Source organism: Vigna angularis, chromosome 5 (genome assembly GCF_016808095.1).
Source record: "Vigna angularis cultivar LongXiaoDou No.4 chromosome 5, ASM1680809v1, whole genome shotgun sequence".
Lineage (NCBI taxonomy): Eukaryota > Viridiplantae > Streptophyta > Magnoliopsida > Fabales > Fabaceae > Vigna > Vigna angularis.
Genome location: NC_068974.1, coordinates 599,677 through 618,193, shown reverse-complemented (window position 1 = coordinate 618,193; position 18,517 = coordinate 599,677). Strand labels below are relative to the sequence as shown.

General features: G+C 31.4%; 3 protein-coding genes across 4 annotated transcripts; 2 read left to right on the top strand and 1 right to left on the bottom strand.

The window, feature by feature from the left end:
- Positions 1–598: 598 nt before the first annotated feature.
- On the bottom strand, positions 599–1,564 carry LOC108320728 (probable transcription factor MYB58). The gene is made up of 2 exons (XM_017552245.1): positions 1,325–1,564; positions 599–1,087 (listed from the first exon to the last, which is right to left on the bottom strand). The coding sequence occupies exons 1-2, from the start codon at positions 1,562–1,564 to the stop codon at positions 599–601; spliced, it is 729 nt and encodes a 242-aa protein (XP_017407734.1).
- Positions 1,565–4,703: 3,139 nt separating this feature from the next.
- Positions 4,704–8,910, top strand: LOC108320723 (RING-H2 finger protein ATL7). Of its 2 annotated transcripts, none has more exons than XM_017552240.2 (5): positions 4,704–5,117; positions 5,204–5,286; positions 6,274–6,454; positions 6,903–7,103; positions 8,650–8,910. In XM_017552240.2, exons 1-4 carry the CDS (start codon positions 4,845–4,847, stop codon positions 7,062–7,064), a joined length of 699 nt encoding a protein of 232 aa, XP_017407729.1. In that variant the 5' UTR covers positions 4,704–4,844; the 3' UTR covers positions 7,065–7,103; positions 8,650–8,910. The 2 variants fall into 2 exon arrangements, with proteins under 2 accessions (XP_017407729.1, XP_052734378.1); XM_052878418.1 differs by having other exon boundaries at positions 4,704–5,126.
- Positions 8,911–14,486: 5,576 nt separating this feature from the next.
- LOC108320736 (oligopeptide transporter 3) lies at positions 14,487–17,993 on the top strand. Its single transcript, XM_017552252.2, has 6 exons — positions 14,487–15,181; positions 15,593–15,690; positions 15,905–16,474; positions 16,629–16,884; positions 16,987–17,169; positions 17,275–17,993. Exons 1-6 carry the CDS (start codon positions 14,717–14,719, stop codon positions 17,890–17,892), a joined length of 2,190 nt encoding a protein of 729 aa, XP_017407741.1. The 5' UTR covers positions 14,487–14,716; the 3' UTR covers positions 17,893–17,993.
- The last annotated feature ends 524 nt before the right edge of the window (positions 17,994–18,517 follow it).

The window sequence follows — 18,517 nt, the reverse complement described above, 5'->3', positions numbered from 1 at the left end:
TGGTACACTGTACTTGAATGGATCATTTAAATACTATCCCTGATTGTTGGAATGCTGCGAAAGGGATGAAGTTTGATTTGAGGAGCTGCTGAAGTAAATACCAAGATTTTTCATTTTTTCTTTCCAAACTGGAGATTTATAGTTCATTTTTACTTAGGATCTTAGAATTCAGTGTACATAAATGCCTGTTTTTTGGGGGGCCATACTAGAGCATAGTCAAAGGCTATTCTGTTCATATTGCAACTAAACAGGATGCAGTATAAAATGAAAAGATTCTGAAGACCGTTCCATGTCATGTATATAGCCTTTGAGGAACAAGATAGGTTCTATTTGCTTTTTGTTTGTTTCTGGTTGATGAAATGAAGTACCTACAAAGTATAATAAATATGGGAAACACTCAAATGTGCAAGTATTAAGTTCAATGACTAATTAGATATTGTTCAGTTTGAGTTTTTCCTTGATTGATTCAAGCAACCTGATATAAGTTCATAGATTGGCAAACATCTAGTTTTGACAGTATACCAAAAAGATGGCACATGTAAAGTAGGAAAACGATTACAGGGCATAGCAGTTAGCACTCCAATCAAAAGATAACAGTTCATTGTTTTGTTGAGGTTGGAATCTGCTCAAAGTATTCAAAAATCTCACTTGGGAAGTCCTTGAATAAGACTTTTGAAGTTGTAATTTGATAATTTTCCTCCAATCCAAGAGTAGGCAACCCGGTCCCAAGCTTCTGGCTGCATACGCATTCTGAGCACTTCTTCTCATCGAACCCATCAATAAAATTTGGATCAAAGGTCTCTGGAAGAAGGTCCTGGCACTCTGGGAAGAGTGGAAAGTCGATTAGTGGCTCAGGGAGCAGAGGGAAGTTGTTCCCTGATGAAGACTCAAACGATGGTACTGTGTGAAGATGGGTGGCCTCAACCTCAACTGCACTCAAGTAATCATTTTCCATCTGTTCATAGTTTGGCTTTACCAAATCTTGAAGGTTGATCATCTCGAACACCTCGGTGTTTCCCATGTAGGAAGTAGTGTAACAAAGGTTTTCCTCCACCTGGTTTGAACTGCATGGAGGAGCCTGAAATAGCTGTTATGTATTAAATAGAGCATTTTATAAAAGATACGAAAACCCTGCTACAGTGAAATTACTGACACATCTAAGCTTGTGATAAAACCAATGGTTACAAAACCCTGAATGTGTGTAATTTCTGACCACTTTAGTAGTAAAGACTCTCCCAAACTTAGGAGGGTCCAACAACAATAACGAAGTGTTATATTTATATATTACATATTCTTTCTATAGACACTGAATAGATACATATACCTTATCCGCTAGCACTTGAGTAAGAGGAGTTTTTCCCTTGCTTTTCTGCAACTTTAACGTTGTTGGCTTCTGCAACATCCTCTCCAACCTTTTTCTCCGACTGCTCCAAAAGTTTTTCACATCATTGTCTGTTCTCCCCGGCAAATATGTTGCAATTTTGGCCCATTTGTTCCCAAACTGTGTCTGCATTTCTATCACCAATCTCTCTTCTTCTGCCGAAAACTTGCATCCACTACACATTCCAAACTTTCCTCGTAAAACAAAACAATCAAAATGTGTACATCATCGCATCATCATTAGTACTACAACACCAACACCTACACCATCGTCATTATCAATAGTAGCAATCAAAATCACTTTTGAATTTAACAATAGTTTCGTAGAAAACCCAGGATGTTAGATTTTAGATCGAAAAATGAATCTGGTTTTCTTCGTAGTTTTCCCTCAGAGTCAGATTCTGCATGATCAAACTCTGTGGGACAGATCATAGGAGAAACAAACAGATAACTTTGTCACTAATACTGGTAACAAAGCACCAAAGTTCTTATACTACAAGTCATGCACAGGTTAACACTAACACACAAGAATTCATGCATGCATGCATGCAAAGAAAAGGATGAGAGAGAGAGTGAGAAGTAAACTCTCACGTCTTCAAGTTTGGTCTAAGTTTGTTAACCCATCTAAGGCGACAAGATTTTCCTGTTCGCGGCAAGAAGCCTTTGGATCGAATGGAGCTCCACTCTCTTGGACCATACTTTCTGACATGTCTCAGAAGAACTTCATCTTCTTCTCTGCTCCATGGTCCCTTCTTCACGTACCCTCTCTCCAACTCTCTTTCCATTTTCAATGCTTCTTCCTCAATCTTCACCCACACCACACTAAATCTTTTTCAAATATGGATATGCATGTTTTTCTTTTCTCATCTTTCTGACGTGGCAATATCTGGTCGGAGATGCCTTCTGGGGGCGTAGGTGGACTCCATGCAGAGGATTGCTCTCTCCCCCCACTCTTGTCGGTTTTGACGGTTAGTGGGCAACATGCGCCATTTGTTCTCCGTACAATTAAGGTTTCTATTTCAAACTGCCCCCAACACTTCCATCTATATTTTATTCAGTTAAAGATTTAAATATTTCAAATTCAAATTTTAACGAGCACACCATTTATAAATTATAAATTCAATCTGCCATGTTTTAAGAATTTAACTATAATTTAGAGAACATATTTTTATATTGGAATAAACACATAATTTAGTGGGTATATATATATATATACCCATAGTAAGATAGTTTCAAACGTTGAAATTACTATTATATACGTACTCAGTAATTTTTGTTTTTGTGAATAAAGGAAATAAAGGAACAGCATCAAATAGATGTGGGAGAGCACCATCAAGATTAAGACAAAAGTGAGAAATTTTGGTGATGAAAATTGTAATAACTTGTGTTTTTTTATATACATGTGAGTTAGTTTTAAATTATTTTATTTATTTAATCTTTAATTTACTTGGTATGGGATAGTTCTAGTTTTATATGAGAAATGACGAATGATTGTAGCATTTGAAAAAGGTGAGGGAATAGAGAGTTTTGGGCCTTCACATTTTGGGCTGTATAAAACGAATTTTGCTGTTTTCATCGTGCACCTCCGATTATTTTATCTTACACCTCCATATTTTTTTAAAAAATTTCAAAACTGTCTTTTCCAATTCAAAAACTTTTACACCCCTTTTTTTGTGGTTGATGAGGATTTTTTCTTCAAAATTCAATGAAGTATTTTTCAAGATTTCGTCGAATTTTGAAATTTGATGATAGATTTTTTATTTTCTTCGTTAAATTTTAAAATTTGATAAAGTTTTGAAAAATGTCTTGTTAGATTTTGAAATTTAATAAAATGTAGGATGAAATTATTGGGAGACAGGTGAAACAACCAACGAATTTTGATTAAAAAAGCGGTTAAGTTAAGCTTGCATTTGATATTGGATTATTGTTTTCTACACTCCAACGTTAATAGAAAAAACTAAAATATTTTTTTCTCCTTGTGCCATACTACGACTACTTTTGATACCTGTCGATTGTCAAGAAAATGGTGAAAAGGGTATAATTTTTACAATTTATTTTTACTTTCCAATTTAATACTATTCATTTGGTTATGGAGTTATTTCCTTAGACATATCTAGAACATTGTAAACATCTTTCATGTATGAATATATGTCATTTATGATGTATTTTCCCGTTACTTATAACATTTAAACAATTTCTTTTTCTACTTGATTTTTATTATTTATATCTCCCTTACTTTCCATTCATTCATATAAAGAAAGATTAAAATTATTTTTTCTTTTCCATTTTTATCCTATTTCCTTTCCATTTAAATCAATCACAACCAATTGTCATCTTCTTCGTTTTTAATCCTATGTTCACACTTTATTCTTATGTTTCTAATCCCTTTTCTTTTAATGTATGCCAACTCAAATTTCTAAAAAAAATTTTAAAAAAAAGTTAATATATAATTGATAAATAAAAGTAAACTAGAAAAAAATGGAATAAATGATTAAAATGAGAAAATAATTAAAGTTATCCAATATATATGATAGAAGAAGGTTTTGTTGTACACATTATCACATTCGTGTGGAAAAACTTTTATATAAAATAGACTCTTAAAGAAACTAATAGACTACAAGTTAAACTTTCCAAGATAATAAGATATCAAACTTACACTACACTTTTTGAAAAAAAATAAAAGATAAAAAGTCCATATTTCACCCCCAATTTTAAATAGACCAAATTTATTTAATAAAAAATTTATTTTAGATCAAATGTACTTTTATCTTAACAATAATTAAATTTTCTATTGAATTTTTGATATTATTTATTTATTTTGTCTTCAAAATATAAAATATAAAATATCAAAATTAGTGTACATAAATATATTTAAAACGCATAAAGTAACACTTAAAAACTTAAACGGATCAATATTTAATGTGCATAATAAATAAAATAAATAATTATAAATAATGACAAATATACTTAATTTTAACTTTAATTTCATTCTGTATATATTTTACTTTTTTATTTATATATCACCTCTTTTTCATTTAAAATAGTGATGATATGTATTCTTTCAATTTTTGTTTTTCATTCTCTCCTAATATTTAATAGGCTTTTCACTCATAAAATTTAATACGAGATAATGATATTTCACTTGACATCTCAATTCCAGCCACTTATTTAATACAAGTACAGGAGCCTTAAATATGTGGTAAAAAAATTAAAAATGTTTTATGGAAATTATTTTATATTTTTGACATAAAGGTGGTAAAAAAAGAAAATAAAATGCATAAGAACTAAATAATGAATTATTTTATATCCGTTTGTGTTGAATTGCAGTGGGAAAGATCATTGAATTTGATGTGTCTTCACAGAGTGAATTATTCAGTTCTCTGTCCTTACGCAACACAACATCATCCATCACATTTAACATTCACACTTATGTGTTTGTTGTACATTGGATGTTGGAGTGAGTGATGTCTGAAGGCTATTCCTGCGGCTGCTCCGACTCCGACTCTTCTTGCGGCTGTTGGTCCACCACCGCCAGCGCCGCCGCCACCAGATCTGAGGCTTCAACCGAACTCAGACTCTACAGAGCCTTCATCTTCTGTGTCCCCATCTTCTTCACTCTCATTCTCCTCTTTCTCTTCTACCTCTTCTACCTCCGACCGCGAACCAGGCTCCATTGGATCACCAACTTTGGTCTTCCCAACAACGACAACGACCACAACCACAATGCCATCTCCACTGTAAGCAAAGTAACATTCTTTTTTACCCTCTTCGATTCATTCGCATTTCTTTCTGTTCAATTTGCTTCTGGGTGCTGCTCTGCCAGGCTGAATTGGGCTTGAACAAGGAACTCAGAGAGATGTTGCCCATTATTGTCTACAAGGAAAGCTTCTCTGTCAAAGACACCCAGTGAGTTCATTTTCTTTTATCACTTGTTGTTTCCCCTTTCTTAGAATATGGACTTGGAGCAAACACAGCCAAAACTTATTTAGGTTGTTTTAGTTGTTAATGGGGATTTCTAACACATCCCTTTCACGTCTAGCATTAGAAATTTTGAGCATGAGATTGATAGAACTAGCCATTCACTTTGACCTCATGATGATCGCTCTATAGGGCAAACGATAGACTCTGATATCATGTTTGAATTTGAGTTTACGCCTTACTAAACTCTAAAACCAAGTTAATCAGGGGCCATTGGATCAGAGTTGCTTCTCAAATTTATACACTGTTTTAGTCATGTTACCAGCTCATGTGAGATCTCTAACATCTACCTTAAATTGAAGGCTAGACAATTTTGAGTGTCCTGACCAAGGTCCAATTGTAAGATAGACTTCGGTAATGTGTTAGAATCATTGGTACGGCCTAGCTCAACCTAAAACTTATCTTTTCCTACTTATGTACTGTATTTTAATTATATCTAACAATGTAGAATTTTCAACACATTTTACGTTGATGATTAAACATTTTAGTGAGAACGAGAAGTTCGCAGGACTGAACATTTGTTACAGGAGGTCTACTAATAAGTGACAGGATATGTCTAGTAATAATTATTAGGATTGATTTTGATGCTATCTTAGAATTTAAGTTTAGGTCTAATTTAATCTCAAAAGGTAACTCTTAGGGTGACAGTTGTCTTCCACCTAGCCATATCATTACTGGGCTCTGATTCTGTTAATGTTGTAGTTGAAGTTAAGTAAATACTTAAGGACGGGACAACTTGCAGTGTTCTTTCTGGAGTTAATGTCAGCTGATGTCAGGAAATCTGTTAAAGAAATGTCCCAAATAATGTTCTAGGACTTGCTCGTGATGCCCTTAGCTTTGAGCCTCTTTTGTTGGACCAGGAAACAACTGTTTCGTATTTTTAGCTTTCTTCATGCATGATATGCTTTGTTGTAGATGCTCAGTGTGCCTTTTGGACTACCAGCCAGAGGATAGGCTTCAACAGATACCTGCATGTGGCCACACATTTCATATGAGCTGCATTGATCTTTGGCTTGCCACCCACACCACCTGCCCTCTCTGCCGCTTCTCCTTACTAACCATAGCTAAATCTTCCACACAGACATCTGATATGCAGGTAGATGTCAGCAACTTCAATAGTTTTGTAGGATCCTTTTTCAGCACTGAATTTTTATATATAAATAGTTTTATGACTATTTAATTTATAACTGTTTGAGAAGGAGTGCTTGCAAGTTACTACTTTGTCCCACATGGTTTTAATCTTGACCCTTTTTCAAGCCACATGTTCAGCGTTAATGACAAATCAATACAATATACCTTTTCAAAATTCTAAGTGTAAACATACTTATATTAATATGGATGCATATAATTCAATATTGATATATCTGCGTATAAATCTTCTGATTTTCTACAAAGAAAGTATGGATTAGAAACTGTAGGCGAATTTATAGCAATTCAATTGAATTATTGTTTATATTAGATGAGTTGTTGTTCTCAATAGTACTGGACTTATTAGATTATTGATCAATGGTCATGCATCACATATATACTGACAACTGCAACAGTCACAGTCACAGAACAATGAAGAAGCACAAGCCGTGGAATTATCTGAATCAAGATCTACTATGCATACAGAAACCACTGTCCTCCGAAATGTCTCTGGAGAAGTTGCAATCAGCGCTCCCTGCATTGATGTTGAAAGGCAAAATGAGCAAGACAATCAATAAGAGCTAAAGAGCAGCGTGGCATGAGAGAGACTCTTTCTGGTAATTTATTTTGCTTTCTTCATATTCATTGCAATCAATGTTTGCACCTCAACTGATACAGACACTGACAAAGCTACAACAAGGTCTATTTCTTCACTGTATGGTTTATTTACAAGGTAGCTTCGTCAGTTGGTGAAAGTTTTCTGTATGAATTATCAGTTTGTTTTAAAATTCAGTCATGTAGAAGATTGCATGAAATGATCTGTTATTACACTAGACTTTATACTAAATTAGTGTTTGATGGAAAGCATGTTTCTTAGTGTTTGATGTTGGGAATGGTTGTAATGAGAGAAACAGTGACAAGATCTAAGAATATTGTGCTCAGCCTGAATACCATCATAAATTGAAAGTACTAGAGATTCCTAGAGACATATCATCCATAGAGCTCCCCCGACTCATAGGATAGATAAAGAAATCTGTAGGAGTGGCTGCAATAGGATCTGAACATGCAACAGCAACCAAAGGACAAAAACATGTACTTTTCATAGGAAGTGTAGAACAACTAATTCATAAGGATAAAAGTTACAAAAGAGAACTAGAGATGGGGATGAACTGTGAAGCAATGAAAATATTCTTAGAAACTATTCTCTACTTTTCGTAGGAGGGATTTGTTTATTATCAGAAGGGAAGTTTGGATGTTCAGCATCATATAACATTGATTTGTACTAGTGTGATTACCTGGGTCATGCATGGGATGTGTTATCTTTTATGTATATAAAATAAAATACATGTAATCTTTTTGTACTTCAATCATTTATTTAACATTATGAAATGAAAAGCTAATTCTTTGGTTCAATTCATGTATTCTTTTAAGGAAGTGTCCATGCATCTTTCATACACACACAAATAAATAAATATAAATATATATGTATGTATGTATATGGAGAAACTTACTACTCCCTCCATTCACATAACAATCTTTTTAGCTTTAATTATTTTCTAAAATAATCGTCCTTTTAGTTTCTTAAACTATTTTTTTTTTCTAAATACTCCTACATTTAATTAAGTAATACAAGAACACTTACATTAAAAAGAGACACAAAAATGGTTAAAAAGTTGAGGGTATTTTTTCTTATTACTATTCTAAAAAGAGACAACCTTAAAATATTATTATTCTGGAATGGTGGTTGTAAAGTATTTTCATTGTACTCTGTCTTTGTGTTCAAAATAAGAAATAGAGTTAAGATGATGAAGTATATATTTATAATTATTGTCATCCAAGCTTCCAAGCTCAACCCCAACAGTTTCCAGCATGGGATTCATAAGCTTCCTCCTAAGAATTTAAGCTTTTTGAGAAAGTTAGGCTTTGATATTCTCTAAGATTGTTTTGAAATGTTTGCCTTTTATAAATCTTTATTTAAGGTAAACCAAAAGATTATTAAGTTGATTTCCATCTAAAATATATTACCTTTCTTTTCATGTATCTTCTTCTGCTCATTGGTGAAACTTGAAATGGATCATTACTTGATTTATGATTCAAACTTTGCATTGAGTAGTTATATATGATGTTGATAATCACTTCAATTATTAAATTGATGAAATCCAGATAAATTGGCATACTTGGATTATTTCCAACTCAGTTGAGGTCCTCCAGAGTATGCACAGCAACAACAATATGCATGGATTGATACTTCAGCAAAAAATGTCTTAATTTGGGAAACTACAACTTTGATGGCACATATGAATTGACTCATAATTGTTGTAACTTATGGTTTCCCTGAATGAATGGATCTTTCAAGCATTATAACTTTAGCTAGTGTATCTTAAATAGTTTACTTCATAAATGAAGAGTATCTTTTGGCTTTCACTTTTTGTTTTCATTAAAAATGCAAAGGGATTGCTATTGAATTTTGATCCTTTGTCATGTTAACTAATCAATAACATTACCAATGAGGATTTTATTTTATTGACAGATTCTTTATTATTAATAATTTTGATTTGTGGATAGATTTTATCCATTACCAACCGTTTGGATTGACAGTTGTTAAATCAAATTTTTTCTTATAATGATTCCTGCTGCATGAATACTTTCAAAAGTAGCAACGCATATATATCTTACTGTAAGAAGATACAGCAACATTTACTGGATTAAAGTTTCCATGTTTAAGTTTGGGTTAGATTAAGTTTATGAGCTGAATTTTTTACAAACAGCTGCAATGTGATTCCTACAAAACCATGTTTGTTGTTAAAATTTTAATACATATTATAATAAAATATAATTATATAGTATAGATATAATGTAGATAATAAGTTGTTTAGTTTTCACAAATTTTATATACTATATATATTATATATAATCAATTTTTTTTTATTTTCTTTTCTATTCATTTGTTTAGTATATTTTGATATTATGTATAAGTATAAATAATATATCTTGATTTAATTAATTATTTTATTTTCTTTTTTCTTGATATGGTATTAAAAGTATTTTTTTTCGCATTGAAAAACTCCTATGTCTAATGGTCGACCGTTTTTAGTAATATGATTATATTTATTTTACATGCCAGTCATTTTTTTTCAATGGTTTAGTTTTTTTTTTCTTTTTATCAATCATTTTATTATGCTTTTACTCTTATTAATAAAATCCATGTATTACCCAATCAATATGTTATTCTTGTAGTAGGTATGGATGATGTTCAAGTTTATCCTACATTAGTGTTTTATAAAAAAAATTTATCTTGATTCAATTTTGGTATTTTTTTTTGTCCATGTCTTATTAGTGTATGATGATTTGTTAATCATCTTTCTTAAAGATTATTTTTTTTATTCAAGAGAGGCTTCACTCCAAGAAAATTGTCAATGGTAATTTTATTAAAGAATTGTATGTGCTGTTTTTTTTTTTGAATTTGTCACGAAATAATTGTAATTTTGCTTCGTGTAATACTAGTATAAATACTATCGGTTTTTGCAAAAATGTTAATGTTTTGCACGCAAGATTTGGACATGTCTCCGATAAAGTCTTTCAACTCTTGAGTAATGATGACATTCCTTTTGTTATTTCACATAATTTTTCTAATTCCAATTTTCAAATTTGGCATCTTGCTAAAGTTTAGAAGATTATTCTTTTACTTCACTTAACGAGGTGTCTCGATCATTATTTTGATATAATGCATTGTAATCCTACATTCAAAGATCATCTAAAGTATGTAAAAAAGATACTTTAAAAAAAATATCTTTGTTGTACCTCTTGAAAATTTAAATTTAAAAAAGATAGTATTCTTTTCCTTTTATATATATATATATATATATATATATATAAAGTAATTTATTGATATCAAGTTTTTAGTAAAATATCCCAACAATATCTTATTATAGTAAAAGGTAATATAAATAAAAGTTATTGTGACATGTGCTAGTTATATAGGGCTTAAATTGAAAAATTATAATAAAAATGATTACACACAATAAATTTTCTATCGTACCATTATTTTTTCGTTAATAAACCATAAAATTATTATTATGTGGTGTGTAATAATATTTTTTTTATAAAATTTAATTTATGATCATATTTCTATAACCCTTTTGACTAAACGAAGAGGTTGAAGGGCACCGCACATATAAAGCATATCATTGGAACATTATAAACTTTATGTTTTATGACCATACACTTGTATCTCTTACAACCAAATTCAACAAAAACAAGCAACCATCTTGAAAACTTCCTCGCCATCCCAAATAATTTTAAAAATATAAAAACCAGGAATTAAGCAAAAGTTATCACTAATCACAAATCTTTATAGACTATCATAAAAAAAATACAAAAAAGTGACCATATGTAAATGTAAGAGAATAATAAATAAATACAACTTTTAGGATTTGTATTTATACCGTACGTACGTGGTCTTCATATCATAATATATTTTGAGTCAACCCAAATCACATTAATAAATCACATCCATAGCTTTCATGTAAGGGTTCTTTAACAAATATTATTTTTGCTTTTTCAAGAATTAAAAAAATCTTATCTTAGTTAAAATAAATAAAAAAATAAACAGATAGCACTTTGATTTTAGGTTTAATAGGTTCGGAAGTTCTTATATTTGTGTGTTCATTTCAATTGAGTACTCCAATTTTGGAAGTGATCAATTGCATCCCTAATTTGGTAAAACTGAATCAATAATGCCCTTGCCGTTAATTTTAGTGGACAGTGTTAAATTTAATGTATCGTGCCATGCTGACGAATAATTTAATTATGTCGTGGCACATGGGGGTAGAATTTATTTTATTTTAAGTTTAAAATAAAATACTTTCTAGGGTAAACACCTCGCTCTCACACTCTTCCTCTTCCAGATCCTCTTTTGATTTCAAACCTTCCTTACCTTCTTCTTCTTTTCCATTCTAATCATATTATTTTAATTTTTTCTCAAACCACTGTCAGACATTCCAACAAAACAACACCAACTCTCCCATTAATCGGTAACCTCCTGCAGATCGATTCTCTTTAGTTTTACATTTTTTGTTTTATTTATATATATATATATATATATATTAGACGTTAAAAGATTATTTTCTGTCTAAGATAAAAATTAATTATGATGGTTTAAGAAAATATTAATTACCGGTAAGATTGTTAAAAAAAGCATTGACTATCAATGGTTTTGGAAACTATAGACACCTAATACTAGATATATATTTTTTACAATTAATTTTGTTTGAATTATCATATTACCTTTAAGAGGAGATTATGAAAGAGTTATTTTTAGACGTTAAAAGATTATTTTCCGTCTGAGATAAAAATTAATTATGATGATTTAAGAAAGTATTAATTACCGGTAAGATTGTTTAAAAAAGCATTGACTATCAATGGTTTTGGAAACTATAGACACCTAATACTAGATATATATTTTTTACAATTAATTTTGTTTGAATTATCATATTACCTTTAAGAGGAGACTATGAAAGAGTTATTTTTAGACGTTAAAAGATTATTTTCCGTGTGAGATAAAAATTAATTATGATTGTTTAAGAAAGTATTAATTACCTAAGATTGTTAAAAAAAGCATTAAATATCATTGGTTTAAAAAACTATGGACACCTAATATTAGATATATATTTTTTACAATTAATTTTGTTTAAATTATCATATTACCTTTAAGAGGAGATTATGAAAGAGCTATTTTTAGACGTTAAAAGATTATTTTCCATCTGAGATAAAAATTAATTATGATGGTTTAAGAAAGTATTAATTACCGGTAAGATTGTTGAAAAAAGCATTGACTATCAATGGTTTTGGAAACTATAGACACCTAATACTAGATATATATTTTTTACAATTAATTTTGTTTGAATTATCATATTACCTTTAAGAGAAGATTATGAAAGAGTTATTTTTAGACGTTAAAAGATTGTTTTCCGTGTGAGAAAAAAATTAATTATGATTGTTTAAGAAAGTATTAATTACTGGTAAGATTGTTAAAAAAAGCATTAAATATCAATGGTTTAGAAAACTATAGACACCTAATACTAGATATATATTTTTTACAATTAATTTTGTTTGAATTATCATATTACCTTTAAGAGGAGATTATGAAAGAGTTATTTTTAGACGTTAAAAGATTATTTTCCGTGTGAGATAAAAATTAATTATGATTGTTTAAGAAAGTATTAATTACTGGTAAGATTGTTAAAAAAGCATTAACTATCCATGGTTTAAAAAATTATGGACACCTAATACTAGATATATATTTTTTACAATTAATTTTGTTTGAATTATCATATTACCTTTAAGAGGAGATTATGAAAGAGCTATTTTTAGACGTTAAAAGATTATTTTCTGTCTGAGATAAAAATTAATTATGATGGTTTAAGAAAGTATTAATTACCGGTAAGATTGTTTAAAAAAGCATTGACTATCAATGGTTTTGGAAACTATAGACACCTAATACTAGATATATATTTTTTACAATTAATTTTGTTTGAATTATCATATTACCTTTAAGAGGAGATTATGAAAGAGTTATTTTTAGACGTTAAAAGATTATTTTCCGTGTGAGATAAAAATTAATTATGATTGTTTAAGAAAGTATTAATTACCGGTAAGATTGTTAAAAAAAACATTAAATATCAATGGTTTAGAAAACTATGGACACCTAATACTAGATATATATTTTTTACTATAAATTCTGTTTGAATTATCATATTACCTTTAAGAGGAGATTATGAAAGAGTTATTTTTAGACCTTAAAAGATTATTTTCCGTCTGAGATAAAAATTAATTATGATGGTTTAAGAAAGTATTAATTACCGGTAAGATTGTTTAAAAAAGCATTGACTATCAATGGTTTTGGAAACTATAGACACCTAATACTAGATATATATTTTTTACAATTAATTTTGTTTGAATTATCATATTACCTTTAAGAGGAGATTATGAAAGAGTTATTTTTAGACGTTAAAAGATTATTTTCCGTGTGAGATAAAAATTAATTATGATTGTTTAAGAAAGTATTAATTACTGGTAAGATTGTTAAAAAAAGCATTAACTATCAATGGTTTAAAAAACTATGGACACCTAATACTAGATATATATTTTTTACAATTAATTTTGTTTGAATTATCATATTACCTTTAAGAGGAGATTATGAAAGAGCTATTTTTAGACGTTAAAAGATTATTTTCCGTCTGAGATAAAAATTAATTATGATGGTTTAAGAAAGTATTAATTACCGGTAAGATTGTTTAAAAAAGCATTGACTATCAATGGTTTTGGAAACTATAGACACCTAATACTAGATATATATTTTTTACAATTAATTTTGTTTGATGTTTGAATTATCATATTACCTTTAAGAGGAGATTATGAAAGAGTTATTTTTAGACGTTAAAAGATTATTTTCCGTGTGAGATAAAAATTAATTATGATGGTTTAAGAAAATATTAATTACGGGTAAGATTTCTAAAAAAAACATTAACTATCGATGGTTTAGAAAACTATAGACACCTAATACTATATATATATTTTTTACAATTAATTTTGTTTGAATTATCATATTACTTTTAAGAGAAGATTATGAAAGAGCTATTTTTAGACGTTAAAATATTATTTTCCGTGTGAGATAAAAATTAATTATGATGGTTTAAGAAAGTATTAAATACGATTGTTTAAAAAAGCATATAATAACAATGGTTTAGAAAACTATAAACACCTAATATTATATATATATATTATTTACAATTAATTTTGTTTGAATTATCATATTACCTTTAAGAAGAGATTATGAAAGAGTTATTTTTAGACGTTAAAATATTATTTTCCGTGTGATATAAAAATTAATTATAATGGTTTAGGAAAATATTAATTACTGATAAGATTGTTAGAAAAATCATTAATTATCAATAGTTTAGAAATATATGGAAACCTGATACTAGATATCAATGGTTTAGAAAAATATACAACTCCTTAGTTATAAAAACATGTTGTTATGAAAAATAACATAAAATTACAGCATTACAATGGGGCACTTTGGGAATATACATAAAATCTCACTCTCCGTTATAAGGAGTACGTAGAGTGACATTTTGTCAACTTGAGCAACTCTCACTCTCAGATAAACAAAACACTCTGTTTTTTCTGACAGTGTATCCATCTCCGATTTCCTACCTACATTCACTCAATGGTCGAAAACGGAGATTCTCCGCCGGACCGCTGTCCAGTGGAGGAGGTGGCTCTAGTGGTGCCCGAAACCGACGATCCATCACTTCCGGTGATGACTTTCCGAGCATGGTTTCTGGGATTGACATCATGCGTGCTCTTAATATTCCTGAACACGTTCTTTGCTTTCAGGACTCAGCCACTCACCATCTCTGTCATTCTAATTCAAATCGTCGTTCTTCCCATAGGAAGGTTCATGGCATCCACGCTTCCCTCCAAAGAGTACAGCTTTCTGGGGTGGCGCTTCACCTTAAATCCTGGACCCTTCAACATGAAGGAGCATGTGATCATCACCATCTTCGCAAACTGTGGGGTGTCCTTTGGAGGGGGTGATGGTAACTCCATTGCCGCCATTATTGTCATGAAAGCTTATTATAAACAGAGTTTGAGCTTTCTGTGCGCCCTCCTCATCGTCTTAACTACTCAGGTTCACTTACCTCTTTCAAATTTTGTATCTTTGCTTTTTATTCATTCCTTTGAGTAAAAGGGTGGAACTTTTAGAAAGTGTTTGGTTTGGTAATATTTTTAATTTATTATTTAAGGGAACTTTTAAAGATAATTATTATTTTTCTCTTCTCTTCGTAAAGAGATTTGTGGGTGATGGGTGGATGGGACATAAATAATTCAGTCTGAATGTATATTTATTAAAAGATTAAAATGAAGTCTGTCTTTGAGATCTGTAAGGATATAAAATTTCTTTCATTGGTATGCTTTTTTTTAATATAAAAATCTGTTTCTTCTTATATGTTTTTCTTTTCTTTGGAGCATATATTCTGTTCAATCTGTTTGTTGAAATTTGCTTTTAAACTTACTATTATTGTGAATGATTGAGTTGCAGATGTTGGGGTATGGATGGGCTGGGATTCTGAGGAGGTATCTGGTTGATCCCGTTGAAATGTGGTGGCCTGCAAACCTTGCTCAAGTGTCACTCTTTAGGTTCATTCTTGTTCTTTTCTTAAATGTCATGTTTTATTAAACTGTTTAATTATGTGTGATGTTTCATTTTGTCTGGTGCTAAGTGCTATGCTAAGCTAACTGCTGGAACTTCCCAATGAACAATTTAACCGTTTGTTTACACATTCTTCTATTTAGTCATTTATTATATCCTCTAATGCTACTTTGATTACATCAATATAACCTTATGCTACAGGGCACTCCATGAAAAGGAGCAGAAATCAAAAGGTTTTACTAGGATGAAGTTTTTCCTCATTGCCATGGGTGCAAGCTTCTTGTATTATGCATTCCCTGGCTATCTGTTCACGATCTTAACCTTCTTCTCGTGGGTTTGCTGGGCATGGCCAAATAGCATCACTGCACAGCAAGTTGGATCAGGTTATCATGGACTTGGGATTGGTGCCTTCACATTTGATTGGGCAGGGATTTCAGCTTACAGTGGGAGCCCCCTTGTTTCACCATGGACTTCCGTTGTTAATGTGGGAGTCGGATTTATCATGTTCATATATATCATTGTGCCTGTGTGTTACTGGAAGTTCAACACTTTTGATGCCCGTAAGTTTCCTATATTTTCTAACCAATTGTTCACGTCTTCTGGACATATATATGACACTACCAAGATCTTAACCCCTGAGTATGATCTTAACATTGATGCATACAACCAATACGGCAAGTTATACCTTAGTCCTCTGTTTGCATTATCAATTGGATCGGGTTTTGCAAGATTTACTGCTACCCTCACTCACGTGGCACTCTTTTATGGCAGGTAGGTTACGCTTTTAACATGAATTTATTTATAACTCGATCGCCTGAAGTCACTTTATATGAGATCACTTTTAAATCACTTCTGAGTAAATCTTTCTAAATTTAAAGTAACAGATGTAGAATAGTTCGAGACTGAAATATTTTCTTTTTCTCAGAGATATTTGGAGACAAAGTAAATTCGCGATGAGTGATGCGAAATTGGATGTCCATGGTAGACTAATGCAAGCTTATAAGCGAGTACCTGAATGGTGGTTCCTCAGTATATTGTTTGGGAGCATGGCACTATCCATGCTAACGACCTTTGTGTGGAAAACTGATGTGCAACTTCCATGGTGGGCTTTGCTCCTTGCTTTTGGTTTGGCTTTTGTTATAACCCTCCCAATTGGTGTCATTCAAGCAACTACCAACCAGGTACTATCTCCAATATTCCTGTCCCTTCCACTATTTTATTTTGATGCAAAGTTTGAAGCAATAGAGATTTAACATTAGTTTGTTTTCTGAATCATGTGGCAGCAACCTGGGTATAACATTATAGCACAGTTCTTAATTGGTTATATCCTTCCAGGAAAACCAATTGCAAGTTTGCTCTTCAAGATTTACGCGAGAATCACCACCGTCCATACTCTTTCTTTCTTGTCAGATCTCAAACTAGGCCATTACATGAAAATTCCTCCACGATGCATGTATACCACTCAGGTATACGCACCTTCAAATCTCCTAATCCAACTCCTTTCGTACTAGGATTATTTTTTCTTATTCTCTAGTTGCTTGATTCATTTTTGGCCTATAACCTCGAAACAGCTTGTGGGAACTCTTGTTGCTGGAGTAATGAACCTTGCAGTGGCTTGGTGGATGTTGGATAGCATTAAGGACATATGCATGGATGATAAACTTCACCATGACAGTCCTTGGACATGCCCCAAATACAGAGTGACCTTTGATTCATCTGTTATATGGGGTCTGATTGGACCAAAGCGGCTCTTTGGACCCGGTGGGCTATACAGGAACCTTGTGTGGTTATTCTTGATTGGAGCAGTATTGCCCGTTCCTATTTGGGTGTTGAGCAAAATCTACCCTGGCAAGAAATGGATACGATTCATAAACATACCTGTCATAAGCAATGGCTTTGCTGGAATGCCACCGGCAACTCCTACTAATCTTGCAAGTTGGCTATTGACTGGAACGATCTTCAATTACTTCGTGTTCCGCTACAACAAACGTTGGTGGCAGAAGTACAACTATGTACTATCTGCAGGACTAGATGCAGGCACAGCTTTTATGGGTGTTCTAATACTCTTTGCACTGCAAAATTCTAGCCATAAGCTCAAATGGTGGGGAAGTGAAATTGACCATTGCCCCTTGGCCACTTGCCCAACTGCACCTGGAATTGTGGTTGATGGGTGTCCAGTATTCAAATAGAGAACAACAACAATGACCTCAGCTTTTGTTTTTTATGTTTGTATGGGGTGGGGACAAAGGTAGGTGATGCAATCCTGTACGATGTATTCCTTTTTTGGATTTTTTTTATCTTGTATAGCTTAGTTTGTAAGGAAGATGGCTATTGTAATTTTTAGGATTAATCATTTCGAATGTTTTTATTTGTGAAGAATCGTCTTAATTAGGTCTTCGTATTCTTTTATCTCACTTAAGTCTCTTGATTGGGATTTTGCCATTAATTTTAATGAACGACGTTAAAATTGTAGAGAAATAGGATGCTGACTTTGCATGTGTAAGACAAGTGGAGCTACGTGGAATTTAATTATGTTAAAATTTTAAAAACTATCCTCTTCCTCTTATGAATGACTGAAACTTTTTCAATAGCTAGTATATGTATTTCTAAAAACCAGAAAAAATGCTGCATAATGAATGCCATGTTCTGGATGGCAGCAAAAACAAATTAATTTCTATTCCTAATTAATTTCTTCATCAGATTAAAATTGGATTTCTGATTCTAATTTTCCACAGAGAACTCAAATAAGGGTTCAGACTTTGTATTTTTAGAATTTGGAAACCCAGCCTTAGCTAGCTTTAGAAACCTGTTTCT